The sequence below is a fragment of the Gouania willdenowi genome, chromosome 3, assembly GCF_900634775.1.
Source record: "Gouania willdenowi chromosome 3, fGouWil2.1, whole genome shotgun sequence".
In the NCBI taxonomy this organism is placed as follows: domain Eukaryota; kingdom Metazoa; phylum Chordata; class Actinopteri; order Blenniiformes; family Gobiesocidae; genus Gouania; species Gouania willdenowi.
The window spans coordinates 29946058-29965591 of NC_041046.1; the positions used below are offsets into that span (position 1 = coordinate 29946058).

The 19534-nt window shown below is 37.9% G+C and overlaps 1 protein-coding gene across 1 annotated transcript; it reads right to left on the minus strand.

The window, feature by feature from the left end:
- Nucleotides 1-10162: 10162 nt before the first annotated feature.
- On the minus strand, nt 10163-18530 carry polr2m (RNA polymerase II subunit M). The gene is made up of 4 exons (XM_028436523.1): nt 18232-18530; nt 12407-12964; nt 12087-12309; nt 10163-11007 (listed from the first exon to the last, which is right to left on the minus strand). Exons 1-4 carry the CDS (start codon nt 18333-18335, stop codon nt 10864-10866), a joined length of 1029 nt encoding a protein of 342 aa, XP_028292324.1. The 5' UTR covers nt 18336-18530; the 3' UTR covers nt 10163-10863.
- Nucleotides 18531-19534: the final 1004 nt, after the last annotated feature.

The following is a 19534-nucleotide window of genomic DNA, read 5'->3' on the forward strand; positions in this document are numbered from 1 at the left end:
TTAAAGGAAGTGTTATAAACACAACAACAAACAGATAAACAGGTCAGTGCTCCTAACGAAGGAGTACAAGGAGAATTATGACGTTTTGGTGATGTAGTTACTTTAAATATGATCTGAGGTGTTTTATTTTGAAAAGTAACCAGATGTATTAATGTTTAGTATGTGCATAACTTCCTGTTTCACTGTATTTTCTCTGTGCTGAGTTGATGCATTGTGCTGTGGCATCAGCCAGAAATAGAAGTTTCAGCCGGAGGGCTACGGACTGTCGGAGCTGGGAAGGAGCAGATACGCAACGTACCGGACCTGGTGGAAAAGATCACATAGACTAAAGTGAAACCTATCAGCTCTACTGGTATGGCGGAGATGTAACGCGGCGGACCCGTATCCAGTGGAAATAGGAGGTCAGGCACACGGGTGCAATAATCCTGCTGTCTAATCAACATCTTGATATGTCACACCTGTGAGGTGGGATGGATTATTTCTGCAAAGGAGAAGTGCTGACTAACACAGATTTAGACAGATTTGTGAACAATACTTGAGAGAAATAGGTCTTTTGTGTTTATAGAAAATGTTTTAGATCTTTGAGTTTAGATTATGAAAAATGGGAAGAAAAACAAAAGTGTTGCGTTTATGTTTTTTTTCAGTGCATATTACACACTTTTAATTATTTTTTATTTGTTTATTTGTTTACTTTTTTTCTTTTGTATGTGATCAATTGGTGTTACATGCAATGGTTTGACATGTCTGGAACAAAATTAATAATAAGTTCAAAATACAATCCATGGGGAGCAGTCATATTTAGCCGGATGTGACGCCAAGGTGTCAACCAGGGGAAAAAAGAACACACAGGGAACAAACACCCTAAGTGAAGCTGGGCTTCCAAATACTGGTAAACAAACCAGAATATTGTTGCTTTTTTGTATTTAGTCACAAATAAAGTCAGATGTCAATCCCTCTCCTCTAAAAAATGAGTTTTCTACACTCACACAGGTGCGGTAATGCTCTTGATTCACAGATAATATCAAGATCTCTATCAATATATCATCACACCACATCCCTCCATTATAATGATAAGGTTATTGAGAAAACATTCTTTAAAATAAAGTCACACAAATTAACTCTCTGACTCTTTCATCTGAAAACTTCACTCACAACTGATAATGATAACAAAAGATAAACGTATTTATCCTAAAACCTTCCACTGAATGTTAGATGCCAGTTCCCCATTTTGGTAAGATTTTTCCCCTCAATTTTGTAACAAGTATTTCTGTGCGTTTGATATCTGTACAACATTATAATAGAAAAACAACATCTGAAAGGCACAAAACTTTGAAGCTGTGAATTTGAAATACAACAATGGTTACTCAGTTATCCATTCCCAGCATGTCAACAGTCATCAGCTCAGACTGGAGAAAAAGCACAGGAACAACAGAGGGACCAACATGTTGTGAGATGAAGCCTATTAGAAATGAATACACCTTCAAATAAAATAAAGAACTACTTCAGCATCTGACTATTTGTGGCTGCCATTAAAAGACCTGTGTGCACGGCATAGAAGTGAAAATAACATTAGCTGCTGAAAAATCACACAGCATGTTCAAACAAAGTCTAGTTTTGTGCTCTGACACTCAACGGCCTCCTTTTTAATGACAGCAGTGCAACACAATACACTTGCTTTATCATTACATGTACTTTTACGGAGCTTCAGTCTTTGTTGAAAAACTGTCGTTACTCCCCTTTTATGGTGAGATATTACAGAACTTTGCTACTTTCCTGCAGATAGTTTCAGGAGAAGCAACATACCAAAGAGCTCGGTCCCTGCTCTGTGTTCAGCAACTTACGAAGGATTTTATGTTTTGTTACACTGACCTAATCCAGATGTAGCTTATTAAAAAAAAGGCAAATGCACTAGCAGTATATCAGCATGCTTTGCTCTGAATGACAATAACAATGATAAGAATGAGGGTCAAATATTTACAATGATATGTAAGGTTTATTGATGGCCAGTTTATAGTTTGTTTTTTGTGTGGTTTGTGACTCTAAGCTTAAAAAACGTACTCTAAGTGGAAACTCAAGGACCCCAAAGTGTTTTAGCTACAGAACAAAACGACCCGCAAATAATTTTTTAAAGTATCCAAATCCACTGTTTTGTTCATCGCTCGGGTGCTTATGAGAGGGGGGCTGCATTCAAAAACATTTCAGCATTTTAAACACGAAAATCAAAAACAAACGTCGGAAAGGATATTAATGAGCATAAAAAAGATTTGGCAACAGTCAGAAGACAAGAACCTTTCCATTCTGTCTCCCTGTCTAATAGGTCATTTTCAGCCAAACCGTGATACACACATTCGCTGAAAAATATGATCAGGTTTTCCTTTAAATTCAGTTTCTTTTTATTTGCTTAGAATTTTGTCAGTGATTTAAACAATTGTCGGCAAGTAATCTTTAAACAGCCCTCCACGTCAATAGGGGGCAGTAAGTAAATTAATAAAGCTACAATGTGGCGTATACTTTTTTCGATAGTGTGCATTATTCAGTCAGAATGTGCACAGTGGTTAAGAAAGTTGAAAGATTCTTCACGAACCAGTAGGTAAATCAAGTGTTTGACCTGGTTCTCTCCTGCACCTCCTTCAGGGTCTGTGAATCCTCCACACACTTTTACTATCCCGTGCACTGGCACCTGTAGGGACTGAGACAGAGATGTATACACAGGCAAACCAAGACCAGATGTGTCTGAGTGTGATTCATTCCTCATTAGTCATGGCTCTTTTTAGTTATTTTCACGACCGATAAGAAAAAATAACAGGAAGCCAAACACGTCTTATGAATTTCATGATACATTACTGTTGTTATACCGCAGATAATATGAAGCGGCTTTAGTGTTCATTTGGATACAATTGGCCACCAAACCACTTAATCTAAATCCTGAATGCTTGCTTACATTTAACCTTTATGCCAATCTAATAAAAACAAATGTCAGGAGGATCTAAAGTCTTTTTGTTTGGACATATACAATATATATCGCACTTTTAAATCTGAGCAAAATCAGGGTCACAAATAAACAGGTTTGAGGAAACCTGAACAATCAGAGAAATTTAAAGGCACAGATAGAAAATCGCACAGAAAGCTGCACCAACTGCCTCACAATGAGCTCTGCTGTGCAAACTCGGTCAACGTGCAGATTCCAAATACCTGACCAAACATTACTTTAAGGACCAATCAGAGTGGGGGAAAAAAACAAATACTGTATCTCACATTTCCACTCAGCCTCCTCTTTTTATGATACTTACTGTATATCCTAGGCTTTGAGCTAAACTTGTGAAGTGCTGCTGAGTGTGTGCACTAACATACTATAGTGCAATCAAAAACACCTGGCTTCAGGGTTTGGTGTAGTCACAACATTACAGCCTTAAAAAAATAATAATAATTTAAACGGAGAAGTTTTACTTGTTATAACATGCAAGATATGTCCAACACGCATCTGTGTTCATTGTCTTATATGAAAAATATCCCAGTATTGGTGAATAAGAGTTTATAGAAGCAGTGCCAGAGATATTTACCCCATCTTCTCATTAGTGATAAGAAAATTAATCTCTTTCTTTTGTCGCGCATGTAAATTACTGGTTGTACTTCACAAACATCTTGAAATCAACTGTGCCGCTGTTTTTATGAGCAATGGTTTCCCTGTCATTTTAAATCTGTGCGTGCCGGAATGGTTGCCCTGGTGAGCTTATTATGGTCCATGGCCCTTGAGTTTGAAGTTATTGAAGCCTGAACTCCATGAAGATAAGGTCTTCTTTTTCTGCCTTCTCTCCTGCAAATGAAGAATAAAGAAAATGATGGCACTGGGATTTCAGCAGACCCAAAACCTGGGTCAATGCTTGAGAAAAGAGAATTATGATGTTTGATTTACTATTAGGGACAAACCAAGCATCATTTTTATCTATAATCCCATTCTCCGGTGTGGTAGCAGAGCATGGTTTCAGCCTCCGAACGACATCAAAACAGCCATGGGAAGTCCTCTGTCTGAGGGAAATGTCAAAAATCTCAATAACCTCTGCAGCAAATCCCACTTCAGACATTTGATTACGCACATGGATACTCTTTTCAGCTTGTTCTGACTAAATATTAATTAAAAATGAATTAAAATGTAATGCTATTGAATAGGTCATTATCATTTTAACATGACAAGTAAAATGTTATAATGAGACTTTTAGGATAAAGTCTAGCTACCGCAACCGCTGATAAATAAACTGTATATTTATCTTTCAAATTGGTTGTATTTGTGGCAACACTCACAACTCAAACATCTCTTCACTCATCCTGATCCAAGAGCTCTACTCCAAGATTCCAAAATGTCACCAGACCAGACCATAATTCCTTTACCTTGATTTGGGTCAGTACTTTTGCCCCTAATGCAAAAGTGGTGGTAGCCTAGTCTCAGAAGGTCCTTGGTTGAAAAATATGTTTCATGGGAAGTTGTCTGTGTTTCAGAAAAGTGAGATCAGTAACATAGAGGTTTTTTTCCTGGCCACGCTGAATATACACCTTTGATGTTTTCTCCAATGAGGCCCTATGATATCAGTCTTGAAAAGTAAAATAATGTTGTTTTGGTCCACCCTTTTTCCTGGACGCCTTCGGATTGACGTAACAAACAAGACACGCCAACTGATTATACTTCAACACTGGTAGAGTACTTGATTATCAAAGTGACATTATCCAGAGCAGTAATCCCTGAACCGGGCAATTACTGATCTCAACACTCTCATTTATAATCAAATGTTTTCTCCTTGTGTTGGAAGTCAACATCTAGTGAAGATCATTCTCAGAGTTGGCTGATAATACTCAGTTTGTAATCTTGGTTTTTTATCTGCATTCAAGTTTGGCCCAAAGCATGATGAGATGCTTGAAGTGAGGAATTGTAAAGGGTGAAAAAAAAGTCCTGGAAAAATAAAGTTGGACAAAAGAGCATTGTTGTTGTAACTTTAATGGGGATACAGGAATAAGAATTTTCCTCCTCATTATGAGTGAGCTGCTGGGTAGGGTCTCTGGTTCTCCCCCTCTCCTGTGGTGCCCTGGCACCCCTGCAGAATCCCCACAGAGACAGCTTCCTTGAAGTGATGAGCTTTTGACAGTCTTCAAAACAGCCTGCTTAATACTGTGCCAGGCCAGACATGAAACGGCTGGGACGCTGGCAGCTTTTTGGCCCACATCATGCATCAACCCCTTCTCCCCCTTCTCATCTTCCCTTCTCCTTCTCCACTCTTTCTTTTTAGTGCCTCAAGATTATTATGCAGAGATTTCCAAGCAAAGATTGTGTGAGTGCTTTTATGTACAGATGTTTCCTGATCTTATGTTGGATAGTTGGTGATCCAGGAGATCCTCTATCTGAGGAAGTGGTCTCACCTGGTTCATTTTCCATATTTGGATTAGAAACTCAATATAAATTCCTGCACTCCAAAAATCTGCTGACGTGATGATCCAGTAGCTTCTTCCAGCTGTCAACACAATCCATTGTCATTCTTTTGGTCCATATTTTCCTTAAAGTTGGCCTTTAACAATTTGCTAAGATACACATGTAAAACATCCCTAGCAGAGAGTAAATCCTATGGGATACATATTTTCTTAATGATGAGCTGTGAGGACTTACTTCAAAAGCCTGATGTGAGTGAACGCCTGAGCTGCAAAGACCAATAATGCACCGCTGCCACCCAGTGTTGACATGTGAGTACAGCTCCTATTCAGTTAGAATAAACATCAAGTCCATCTGCTGCAAGATGAGTCTACACAAGGATAACTCATTACAGCCAAACCATGCCTTATCCATTTGTGGGTAGTTTTATGACTTTTCACTGTAAACATTGTTCTACGGCAGAAGAAAAACATCATGGGGAAACACTCAAACAAAAAAAACTTTGGACAACTGCTTTTACATTAATTTGTGTAGTTTCTTTATCCCTGGCAAAAGTTACAAGGTGGAAAAAACAAAACGAGCAGCGGAGTGTAGAATGAAATGCCAAAGCGTTTGTGTGTCTTATTGTAGCACATTGATTATTTAAAACACATGGTATTTTGAAGAAACACAAAATACTTTTGAAGAGACAGTGGATGGTATCAACTAAAGCCAATTTACTGTATAGATTATTTAAATGAGGATTAGGAAGAATAAACAGACTCAAGTTTCTTCTTTATTGTTATCAAAGCACAAGGCTTTGTGGTTTCTTCTTGAAGTAGCATTTAAATAAGTCTGCAGTGACTTCCAGACTTTGTGGTTTACTGTGTGTAAAAACAAAAGAGCTGCTAAAGGAAACTAATTCAGTGTTCACACATGGTCCATCCTTTCAAATCAAAAGGAATGGAAGAACCGCAGAGGCTGGGGACAATAGAACATATTCATCACGTGCAAAATGAGAAATACCATCTATCCATCTTTTTTCTGACCAACTTCTTCCCACTTGCACCTTTTCAGGGTGACAGGGGCCTGCTGGTGCTTATCTCAGCTGTCATTAAAATTCATTAAAATTTAGTTTGAGTAAGAAAGAAGTGAAATTTGAAGAAAAATAATCGTATAATGATCATTTATAAATGATCAATAAACCTGTTAAATAGTGTTGCTAGGTTGGTATTAGCCAATTACCAACACTTCCCTTGATCTCCTGATCTCATGATATGCTGCAACTTCCAGGTTCTACAATACATAACAGACCTGCATGAAATATTGTGCCCTGACCACATTCAGGTGCAGTTTCTTTGTGCATGTCTGAAGTAAAAGTGAAAAAGAAAACTATCTGTGGAATGTAATAAATCATTCCCATGACTGTGTTTTACAACCAGCGCTCATTTCCAGACACCCTGGTCTTTCCAATCTTTTCAATAGATTATCCTACCAGTAGGGTAATATTTTTCTACCCACGTTATTGGTGAGACAGCTGCAGGGCTCTCACGAGTTTTGCAGCCACATATCATACTACCTGGGGCACAGGGGTTAGCATGACATAAACCATGGACAGTTTCTATCTTTCTTCTTCTCTCCTTCTACATTTTACCAGTGAGCTGTGCTGTGTTTCCCATGTATGTTAGCTTAATGATCACAAACACACTTCATATTGAAAGTATAATAAAAGTGATTGATGACCTGATCGAGCAAAGCCGAGCCATTTATTAACCTTATTCTAAGTCTCCATGACCCCTTCCACGACTTCGGTGAGCGATTGTTGCTTTACCCATTACTGAGCTGTTACCATAGGGATGTTTAATATTTGCTTTTTACAGATATCCGATACGCTGCCATTGTCAAAAACTTGTTTTTTTAATTTCCAATATAGAGCACTACTAATATATACACAGATCCCTTCCCCCACCAAACTCCTTTTAGATCACATGATATACAGTATCTCTTCATGGAAATAATAGCTCAAGGCTACATTTAATGTGATGTATTCTACAAATAAACATCATCAATACAAAATAAGAATAGTTTTTCCACTTTAGTGATTAAAAAATAGCACATATCGTATCTTTAATATAGGTGGAAAAATTGATATCGATGTCAGCCAACATCACATTTTAAGGCTAATAATAATAGATCGATAATATCGGTTGACCAATGATAACACTCATCTCTAGCTACCAGTGTTTAACAAAGCTATTGCAGACGATTCCGATTTGTCTAAAGCAACCGATGATTAATAGATGTTTGAGCAACATTTCTCCACCTCAGACAAAATTACTGTTTCACATACGTCTTCTGTTCATTAAGGGAAGATGATCTGCAAGGTAGGACAGAGGTATCGGGCACATATAGACCATGTTTACACACGTGATGTATACTCCTGTATTTACATCTGAATGTTTGTTAGTCACTTCAGCCATCATGATTGAACAAACAATGAACATCATGCCTGATGTACTCCTGGCACTGCTGTCAATGGCAGCCATCTATTTTTGGGGTTTTGGAACAGAAAAAAATGCTACAATTACATTGTTACTTCAAATTCAAATTCCTCATCTATAGGTGCTTTATGAAAACCAACCAACTCACACAAGTGATTCATCATTGCTCTGCATGCGCATTCAAGACAACATTAAACAGTGCTAGAACTAGCAAATTAAGCAAAAATGTTTAGATTAAAAAGCTAAAGATCTCTCCCTTGCATGGCATGAAGCAACACAAATACTCTCACTAAAGGTGGTATTCTAGCGTTGGCTTTGGTGCTCTAAAGGGGGGGAGAGCTTCGTCTATTTGGAAAGATGGGCTGCAACCTTATCTGCACAAAGCTGCCATTTGCTGCATTATTTCATCTCCTGAAAAAATATGACGAACACTGAGGCTGAGAATGAGAAAAGTATGACCTCAGACTTTGTAACCTGGCAGATATAATCAAATCATTCTGCTGAAGGCCTAGCTCTTGTTTAACGCCAGCCTATACATCATGCTGTATATCTAATTTAAGGCTGAGCTGACAGCTCTTTGAAGAGGCCGTTTTGAAATCACATTCCAATTTTCCCTCCTAAACAGCAAATTATTTATATTCCCACAGGATGTGTGATTTCGGACTCTGGTCGGAGCAAATCACTCGCAGATTGCTTCATGAGGAGCTTATAATAATGAGTCAAAGGGTCTGGGATTCAAGTTAAAACTTAAACAACCTCCTCATCAATGGACAATGTTTTCAAAAAGGGAAAAAGTTTTGACCCGGGATTCTGCTTGGTTTCAGCTCAACACCGTCAACAAACATTCACAGTCAGGTTTGACACCAGATGCCACAAAGAAAAGCACAAATGTTCCCCGTAATTGGTAACAGTCTTTATTTTTAAGCCAGGTATGCTGTAACCCAACTCGATGATGGTCTTTTACACAACAAAACATGTATTTGTTATTGGACGTCACCACGGGGGCCACTCTGGAGCCCATTAGACACAGTTTCTAAATACACAGTAATCAGACGGGTTTTCCCCCATGAGAACTATTGCCCCTCAGCATCTATTTCTAAAGGTTATCAAGGAGCATCTACCAGCTGATTCTAACCTGCATGAACTCACTCATTTCCCCTGAAAATGCTTGATTGCTGCATTTCTTTAGTGAAATCCCTGCGTGGTGCAGCTTGATGTAGAAAGCCCTGCAGTCCTCTGTGAATGTCTGAATGGATGCTTGACTCTGACTGATAACCTACCTGTTATCTGATACGCGTTATCAACATTAAGAAGTGGTATTAACTACAATGTATTAGTCTGCTGTCGTCCCGTCATTGCCAGCCCTTCTGAACAACAACATGATCTAAACGTGGTCCAGATGTCGGAGCCGTCAAGACTTTTTTTTCACTGGCAGCCATTAATCTTATCAAGTGTCCGGCCGGATCTTTGCCTGATAACATCTCACAGGATTTCAGACACTCAGCGCCTGCAGCTGACCACAGCTCCACTGGGAACACAGTTAGTCAGATAACCAGGCACATTTATTTTGATCTGATATAATAGGTGGCCACATTTAAATGGTCACGAATCATTTGATTGAATGGAAATTAATCAGTTTCTAGGTTTGGGTTAAAGATTCAAAGTGTTTCTTTTCTTAAGGCGTTGGAACTGCTGCCTCTTGGCTGATATGTTGAGTTTAAAACATAGGTTGATAGATTTTGGGAGTTATACTCACAGTGGGGCAAAAAAAGTATTTGGCAGCCACCGATTGTGCAAGATGTGCCACTTAAAAAGGAGAGAGAGCGCTGTAATTTTCATCATAGGTACACTTCAACACGTAATAATTCTGGCTCTCACAGACCTGTTATTACTTATTTAAGAAGCTATTCTATCCTCCACTTGTTACCTGTAGTAATGGCACCCCTTTGAACAGTCAGACTCAAACCTCAACCATGGCCAAGACTACAGAGCTGTCCAAGGACACCAGGGACAAGATTGTAGACCTGCACAAGACTACAGTATATTGCACTATCAATATATTCTTACTTCACCATGACATTATTGCATTTTACAAACGAACAGGTTGGGTGATAAACTACATGTTGAAATCCTGGTAGAACAACAGGATAAGAATAAAATACATTAAAATATCCAAATGTGACACAAGTGTGGCTGACATTTACTAGAATGAGAGCAGTGGAAAAACTACAACATAAAAGAAGCCAAATAAATCAAAGCTATTTTGTGATTCGTTACAAGAAAATTTTTTATAGCCTTCACAGATTTCCGTGGTTGTCATCCAATACTACTGCCAATATCACATTAATCAAAGTCCTTACATTGTACAAATCATTCAGCGAAACACTCAACAGTCACTGCCGAACCATGTGTTTTCCCCCTGCATGACAGACAGTTTAATTTAAAACATGTTAAAGTTCTTTAAATAAAAGCCACCTTAGAAAATCAGATATATTTATTTAATTGTGTAATACGTCTGACAGGAATTCACAGGTTCATGTGCTTTTAATACAAAGCAGCAGAAAATCAACATCCATCAACCATCTGCTGATGCGCTTCATGCACATTCAATTATCACACCTTTACATATAAAACTGTTTAGAAAAGTATCAGCAACATTGTCCTCCATTTAAATGTAGTGATGAGAAACACGTGTCTAATAACTCACATTCAAACAAATGTTGATTATTCCAGTAGGATGATAAAACAAATGTTGGGAAGTTTCATTCCCAACAGCAATTCTTATTTTACGAGTCAAATCTTAGATACTGGAAATCCTGTCATGCCAAACGATAGGTTTTTTTTCCTTTTTTACTTCAAGTTTTTGTCTTTATGGTGAAAATTCAGTTAGATGAGTCTCTATTGTGAGGTCAAAAGCCTCTTATTATCAGGATAAAGATTATACTGGATTCTCATGCTGGCTCTACGCATTCAGTCATCATCTGAGGAGAGCTCAGCTCCTTCATCGTGAACCTCTCTGTAGGATGCAGTGGATGATTCGTCAGGAGTGTAGCTCCCCATGGACATCTTCAGTCCCTCAGACAGTTTCTGGGCTGCCATCTTGGCCTGCAGCTCCTGGATAGAAAAACAAAGCAGAGAAAAGTCAGACATGAAAGGACTGGTGAACAGAAAACAAGCACATCAAAATTAAAAAAAAGCTCAGTGTTAAACCCTCAACAAAAACTGACTGATAAGAAGCTTAACAGACTCTGTGGGTTTCTGGCTGTGCAATAATGGCTTTGAATTGTAGAGCACTGCACGCTGGTGACTCAATGCTGCCCCCTAGAGCTGATGAAAAGGTATTCACCATTACTTAAGTGTTCAAAATGTCTATGGAATATTCTAAGGCTATCACTTTAACAAATACAGTAAAATAATATCATATAAGCTGTGCCTCGCCTTTAAAAAGAACTGGAAACACACAAGGATTCTCTGTTACAGACCTCACACATGATAACAAATCAGACATAGAACAGTTTAGATTGTACTGTGTGTGGCTTAATCTTGTAAACTCATCACAGCACACGACACACACAAAGACTAACCAACGATCTTCCTACAAGACAGAAATGTTGGGTGATCAAATGAGATTTGACATTGTGACCCAAGGCTGCTTCAAGTAACTCTGAACTCAGGATTTTCCTACCTCTTACCTAAAAAAGTGACTTGGAACGCCACCTGAAGTCAGAGCTCCTACTTGATGAAGTCGGGGAAAAAATATAATGCCATATCAGTCAGCCAGGTTGGAAATATTTTGACGCGCTGCTGCTGAACTCAGTCAAACTCGGGGATCGGAATTTTTAACTCGGGAACGCCACGTTCCAAGTTGCCTTGAATGCAGCATTATGCTTTTCTTAAGTCAACTTGCTCCGTGAATGGCTAGATTCCGCTCCACGTCACAAATCACAGAGTGGAGAGTCGTCAGCTTTACACACGCACGTCGCACACGAGGAGTTTTGATCATTAATCATCTCAGGTCTGATTATTGGGAAAAATCCCATCTTAACACACCTCAGACTAAAGGATAATCTTATAAAACATAAAATAATCTGGCATTTACCATCAGTGGTCGGAAAAGGGGAGAATCGGGACAAAAACAGCCCAGTTAATGTGTGTGTAATACGCAGCTTTAGGAGTGTTTGTACTCCACTGACCTGCTGCTTCTTGGTGTGTTCCTTCAGCAGGGCAGTCGACTCTTCCAGGGACACAAGCTGAGCTGGACTGTGACGAAGAGGAGGAAGTTTGGCTGCTGTGATGTCATTTAGGTGTTTCCTGTCCCGCTCCCTCCTCGCCTGCAGAGAGAGGGGTGAGGAGCCCTCAGAGGAGTGTGTGGGTGACAAGGATCCTGGTGAAGTGATGTCACCCCCATGCAGTAGCCTGGAAAGAAGGTAGAAAAGATAGTATTATAATTACAAAGCACTAGTACTAAAACATGATCATTTTTATGTTCTCAGATTAAATTTAGTTTACTCACTGATTTGGTTTGAATTTCTGCTTCCTGGAAGCTGCAGACTTCTCTGTTTTTTCCAGAACAGTGACATAATGAGGCTTTTTTTCTTTAATACTGTAACTCTCTCCTACAGTTCCTTCTTCGGTTTCGGCACCAGTTTCATCTAGTGTCACCCTTTCCAAGGCCTTTACAAGGCTTTTTGTTGCCCCATCAGAGTTCATTGAGGGCTCTGCAGCCATCACCATGGTATCAACAGTGGCTGCTGAGGACACAGAGCAGTGTTGTTGTTCATCCATACGGGTATCATCCAGCACATGAGGCGAAGCAGTTGAGGCCGTATTCTCATGCACAGCGTTTCGTGTGTCGCCCTCCTGGTTCTGTTGTCCGGCTGCTGATTTAGAGGAGGCAACGAGTCGCTGCACTGCGAAGGCCTGCTTGTGCATGGACTGTAACTCCGCCCTGGCATCGCTCACGGTACTACGTCTACGCTCATCATGACTGATCTGCTCAATGGCGAGACGAATTTTCTCAGCAAATTCCTCAATTTTCTTCCCTTTGTCAGGAAGCGTCTGTAATAATCTCCTGCAAAAACAAACATCCATTAGTCCAAGCTACATTCAAATCATTCCAAGGTGATGATGAAAACATTAATCAAACATTACATAATATGACTAAGGATGCTGCACTCAATCAGGAACCAATCCTGCATGGTCGAAACGCCTAAAAACAGATTGATTGCAAATCTCATGCAGAGCAAACAGCACAAACATGGTTAGCAGGACTTAAATAGTGTTTCCAATTAGGCGATTTCACACCTGTGACTGAGAAAATTTTGCATTGGGGTCATTTCATGTCATTTCAACCAATTTTGAGGATTACTCACGCACTTTGGTTTCAAAATATTCCGATTTTTTTTAATCAATTGTTCTATGATTATTCAATAGACACACTGTACATTTTTTGAATACTTTTTGAATACTTTTTGGGATATGGCCAATTTAGTGAGGGGGGTATTTGTTGATTTTCGTGTGTCCTTATTTTTTTTCATCTTTCAATATCTCAGGAATTACACCACACACATTTGGTATAGTAATACAGCTCTATCTACTCTCAGAATATACAAAAAGATCTGCTATACATCCTGTCTGGTGGACATACCAACCCCTCAAATTTGGGAAAAAAAAAAGTTTGTCAGGGTTTCAGGCTCAAACATGTTTGGACCTTCAGTAAACACTTTTACATATGTCTCAGCTCCCTGTAATTTGATCAGCTTTGAGCTTTGTACATAGACTATTCACATCACTAATGATGAGTCACATACATGCATTGGTTCTTGGGCTACAGTCTCTTGAAATCTAAAAAAATACGTTTTTTTACTATTTTCATTGGCCCATGACTGCACATGGGAATGTAAGAAAATATCTGATCTCTCTGTTTTAATTTACTAGTACAGTGCCCGTCGGAAGTATGCATTCATGTGGGAGCATAAGGGGTATATTGGCGGGTGCAAAATGTAATGCAATTTTCCTGGTTTAATTCTATGGGACATGTGCATGACTTCATCATCACTTTTATATTTTTTTTGTTTGGTGTAATATCCTGTAACATGTGTTTTTTGGAGTCATGTGTATTTATGTATCTTTCTGTTGACTTTTTGTGCATAAATGTTTTCTGTTGTTTTTTTTATTTAAATATTTTTGTAATGTATGTTTTTTGGAGTCATGTGTATTTTTGTATCTTTCTGTAGTGTTTTTGTATAATTATTGTTTTTTTGCCATTGTAGTGTGATTCGGGAGTCATTCTGTGTATTTTTTGTGTAAATATTTAGTTTTAATTATTTTTTGTATAAATATATAGTTTTGTGTATTTTGAGCCATTTCCATATTTTTGTTGTATTTTTCTGTAATGTATGTTTTTTTTAAGCCATCATCAGGGCCAAACTCAGCTGGCATGCACCAGAAGAGAGCTGTGCAGTGAAATAGATACAGTGCCCATCAGAAGTATGCATTCATGTGGGAGCTTAAGTAGAGGTTATTATGTCCAAATGAGTATATGTTTGAAGGTTGGCTGTACAAAGAGGTGTACATACTCTGTGCTCTGTAGTGTAATAAAGGGGTTTATTTGCGGGTGCAAAATAAAACAGCGTGTGCGATTTCCCCGGTTTAATTCTATGGGACATGAAGATGATAAATGTGTTTGTTGTTGGGTTTTTTTAATTCACTTTTATATTTTTTTGTTTGGTGTATTTTTCTGTAATGTATGTTTTTTAGGGATGTAATGATTCACTCAACTCCCGATACGATTCGATTCACAATATGATTCTCTCACTATTTTTTCATTTACAAAATGGGACTGTAGACAATTTTTTTTTTGGGAAAAAAAACTAGAAAATACTGTATTATTTTCCTTTTATTTTTCATTGTCAAAAGTATTCCTTGATAAACTATTCAAAACAATGCAATTTAACTAAAAATAAATCTTGAATTAAATAAATAAAGGAATAATACAAATGAAAATGAAGCCTATTAATTTAAATTCTGGTTCTATAATAAACAATGCAAAACTGCATAATAGTTCTTTTTCTTTTAAAAGTGCAACTGAAAATGTATTTTGTGCCTTAACAATTGGACTTTAAAAAAAAAAAAAAAAAAAATACCGTCATTGCACTGATTTACGTCATATTTGTTTGGACCAGCAGAAGGCGCTGGTAACCCAGTGGTCGGTTGGCATGCAGATATCTTGCAGTGAAGAAGAGAAGCTATGCTAGCAGACAGAGCTAATAGAAAAACGTAACTTTTACAGATATTCAAGTAATATTACAGATATTCTTTCGGTGCTAAAGGGGTAATAAATCATTTATTAACATATTTAAGAGTAGAAGGCAGCCAGAAAGAAATTATTAGCAGACTCCGCCCGCCGCCTACACTTCCGGAAAGTACTGCGATTCAATTGTCAGAAAATCGATATCAACCGTGATACCTATGAATCGATTTTTTACTGCCTTACGATTATCGTTACATCTCTAATGTTTTTTGGAGTCGATATGTGTATTTGTGTATCTTTGTTGTCATTTTGTGTATTTTTAGTATAAATATTTAGTTTTGTGTATTTGAGTCATTTTCATATTTTTGTTGTATTTTTCTGTAATGTATGTTTTTTGGAGTCGTGTGTATTTTTTATTCTTTCAGTTGTCTTTTTGTGCATTTGTTGTGTTTTATTTTACTACTACATTTAGTATATTTAAATAAATAAGTACCGTGTGTGTTTGAAACGCTGATAACCAAACTCCATAGACATTGTAGCACCAATCAGAAAAACAACCAGACAGCGCAAAACAAAACGTAAAGCTCCAAACTACATGCGTGAGTAAGTAAATTAAAGTATTATCTACTATTCTGCTGCCTTTTTAAAAAAAACAAAAATCATTGTTTACCTTCGAACAGAGCTTTAACTTCCATGCACGGCACCACACATAATCTGCAGTTTTCCAGATGGAGAATTGAACAGGTTGAAGTCAATATCGACTCTAGTGAAACAGCGCGTTATTGAACAACAGTTATATGGTTTAAACAATGGGAAACGTGTCTGCAGAAGACTCACCAGTGGCTGATGGTTTCAAATAATCTTTTCAGAAAGCTCCCATGTCCGAGAAGCTAACGATAGCATGGCACAGGAGGAAGTGGAGTCTGCCGTGGCTCACACACACGAACATCAGTGACTAACATCAGGCCCAATAAGTGAGACTTAAGAGCTTTGCTAGTTTATCAGTGCAAGCACGTCTGCTCAGACACTCCTCTCCCCTCTCCGGTATAAAACTATCTTCTTCCCTCTCACTAGTCTGTCTGCTTGGCTGTGTGCGCAGCGATTGGCTCTGGCTGCACACGTGACTCTTGCTCGTGTGAGGAAATAGATATAAACGGTGCGCTAGCGCCCCCTCACACCCTGAGGTCAAAAGCTGAATAGGTTTCATTTCGGAGCCGTCCAGAAGTGAAATAAAATTTAAATAAACATTTTGAAATGACCAAATTACTCCAAAATAACAGATACACACACTCGGGGTATTTGGAACCCGTTGACCGATTTTCAGGTCGAACATGCACAGCGTCGGGGAGATATTTGCTCCACACACACACACACACATCCCCACCGACCTCCCTTGAATTATAGTATAGATAGTTTAAGGGTTACTCTTTTTTGGGAAATACAGTAAAACATCTTTTTCTTTATGCGACTTCATTTTTTTCGGACCCCAACATTGGGGCTACTTCACCACTCACAAATATTGAAATCCTCTACATGAGGCCATTGTAGCTTGCCTCTGTCTTATATTAATTCATTGTTTATTAGTTTTTCACTAGTAACATAAGAAATATAAAAACCATTGCATCAGAATTTTTTTTTTTAAAAAAACAATATTTATTATGAACAATGACCCATTGGCATTTTGCAGGTGTCACACCCTGACGTACATGTTTCTGCTGTGACTACAGCAGCACCAGGACTCCCTGAGGAAGGCGGTTAATATTTCCTGTGGTTTTTGGTAAATGCAGGTGACCAAAACTGGCCAATTACTGCCTTTTTAAAAAAAATGTTTTACAAAATTTTACTTTGCTTTTAAAAAAAAAAAAAAAAAAAAAATCCTATCTGCAACACTGGGAGTGTGACGATATCTCGATATGGCAATATATCGCAATATTTTTCAGCACGATCGATTATCGATATGCTCCCGCTAAGTATCAAATTTTTTTTTTTAAAACCTTTTCTGCTTTTTCACTAAAATGTGCAGGTACATCTTCCCAGAAATTTTGTCACTGTTTGTTGAAGACCCTATTTATTGTTTACAGAAAGCACTAATGGAGATACTTATTCGTTTACATTGGTATGTTGACACTTATTTACAGAAATTTTGCACTAAAATAGTGTCACTGTTCATAGGACACATTCTCGATTTATTGTCTTTCAGAGATATAAAATAAAAATTGCATATTTTCACTTAATCTATTTTTTCTTGTTATGTCAGATTATCGTAGATTGATTTCTGACCAATATATCGATAATGGCAGTATCGTCATATCGTGAGATAATCGTTATCGTGAGCCTTGTATTGCGTATCGTATCGTGAGGTACCCAGAGGTTCCCACCCGCTGCAACACTTAAGCAAATGTATGATTTCAATGTTTAGTGAAAATAAACATGAACAGATGGTTATTTAATACAAACACTTCCGACCTATCACGTGACCAAAACTGGCCAATTACTGCCTTTTTTAAAATATTTTACAAAATTCAACTATGCTTTAAAAAAAAAAAAACACAAACAAAATCCTATCTGCAACACTTAAACAAATTTATTCCAATGTTTTAGTGAAAATAAACATGAACAGATGGTTAATTAATATAAAAACTTCAGCAGCATGTAACTACTGGCTCTGACTACATCTGTCACCTGTATTTATCTTTCTGAGTTTGAATTCTGGCAAGTAAATCAGATTTTGGACAAAACTCATCGGTTACCATAACAGTGCTCCAGTTAGAACAGGCCTGAGGGCACCTCTTGTGGTCCATGCGGGCTACCTAGTGCCCGCGGGCACCGGGTTGGTGACCCCTGATCTAGGACGACGTTTCTCTCACCTATACTCGTTCACTTTAACTTGATTTCTATCAAATTGTATAAAAATCTGTTTAAGCTGCACAAAGCTGACCCCCCAGGTTCATGATGCTGGTGAACCGTAAAGTTTGTTGTGTTGTTGGGCTGTGTGAGATAGTCCTCTGCTGGACTTACGCGTTACTGTTGTGATTGTCGCAGCTTTGCGATCAGTGTATGTGTGTGAAGCTGATGTTTTAGTTCACCTGTTGTTCAGGATCCTGTGCTGTCTGAGCAGCAGGTCCTGCAGCTCCTCTTTGCTCCGGTTTCTCAGGTCCCCCACCTGTCCCTGCCGCTCCATCCACGACATCCCCGTCTGTCTGCTAACCACCGCAGTCTGCCTCAGCCATCTACTAACCAACTGTCACAGTATCTGTTAACACTAACGCCGACGGGAGCCGTGAAAAATGTGAGGCTGAATGTGTTTAAACAACAGTTAGAGCAGAACTTCACCGACTCAACTCAGGACACAACACTTCACATGTCGATGTCTTCTTCTGACGGATTTAACGGCAGCTGATATCTATGAATAGCTCAGTGCTGCCACCTGCCGGTTCACATGGACCAAACTTATTAAAACCATAGACATATATACAACTAATCAGAATCACAATCAACTTTATTGGCCATGTATGTTTTACACACGAGAAATTTGACTTGGTGAACTGTGCTCTCTCTAAAAATGTAAAACATGAAATAATAACAATCAACAAGAAAAAATATAAACATAAATATAAACAGTATTTAGACTAATATGTGCAAAACTAAATAAAATAATTTAACAAGATAACTATAAAACCACACTAATGTATATATATATATATAGCTGTTCTGGTTTGTTTGATTTGGAAGAAGAAGAAGAAGAAGAAGAAGAAGAAGAAGAAGAAGAAGAAGATGAAGATTATTAATTAATTGTATTTTTTGTGCTCTTTTAGAAAAATAATACAAAGGAAATACGTAGGATATGCCAAATATTGTTGTTTAATATGTTGAACATAATAAAATTGAAAAATAAAGCCGTACATACGGTAGTTTGCTGCCCTCTACCGATCCAATGTGCGCATGACAGACATTTATTTTAGACATTTAGATTAAAAAAAATCAAAATCTGTAGTTAAAATGATTAACAATCCATGATTTTACATTTAGAAATTTATATTAGTATCACATGCCAAATGACATATCCAACCTCTGACCTCAAGTTGAGTGATTTCTCTCTCTCTGTTTTTCTTTTTTTACTGGAGGCCAGGATAGGCAGCAACTAATAATCAAAACCAGTGTCAGACAGAATGAAGTAAATAACTTTGTATCAATATAATTTAGAAATATATTGATGAAAGTAGAGACATATGAGTTATTTTCTTGTCTTGAAATGTGTTTGAATTAAAAATCCCTCTGTGCTCTCTAACAGTCACATAAATACATCCAACTAATGTATTACTAATTTAATTTATTTAGTTGTTAAAAGTAAACAGCTGACCTTTTTATTTATTAGAATTATCTACTTAA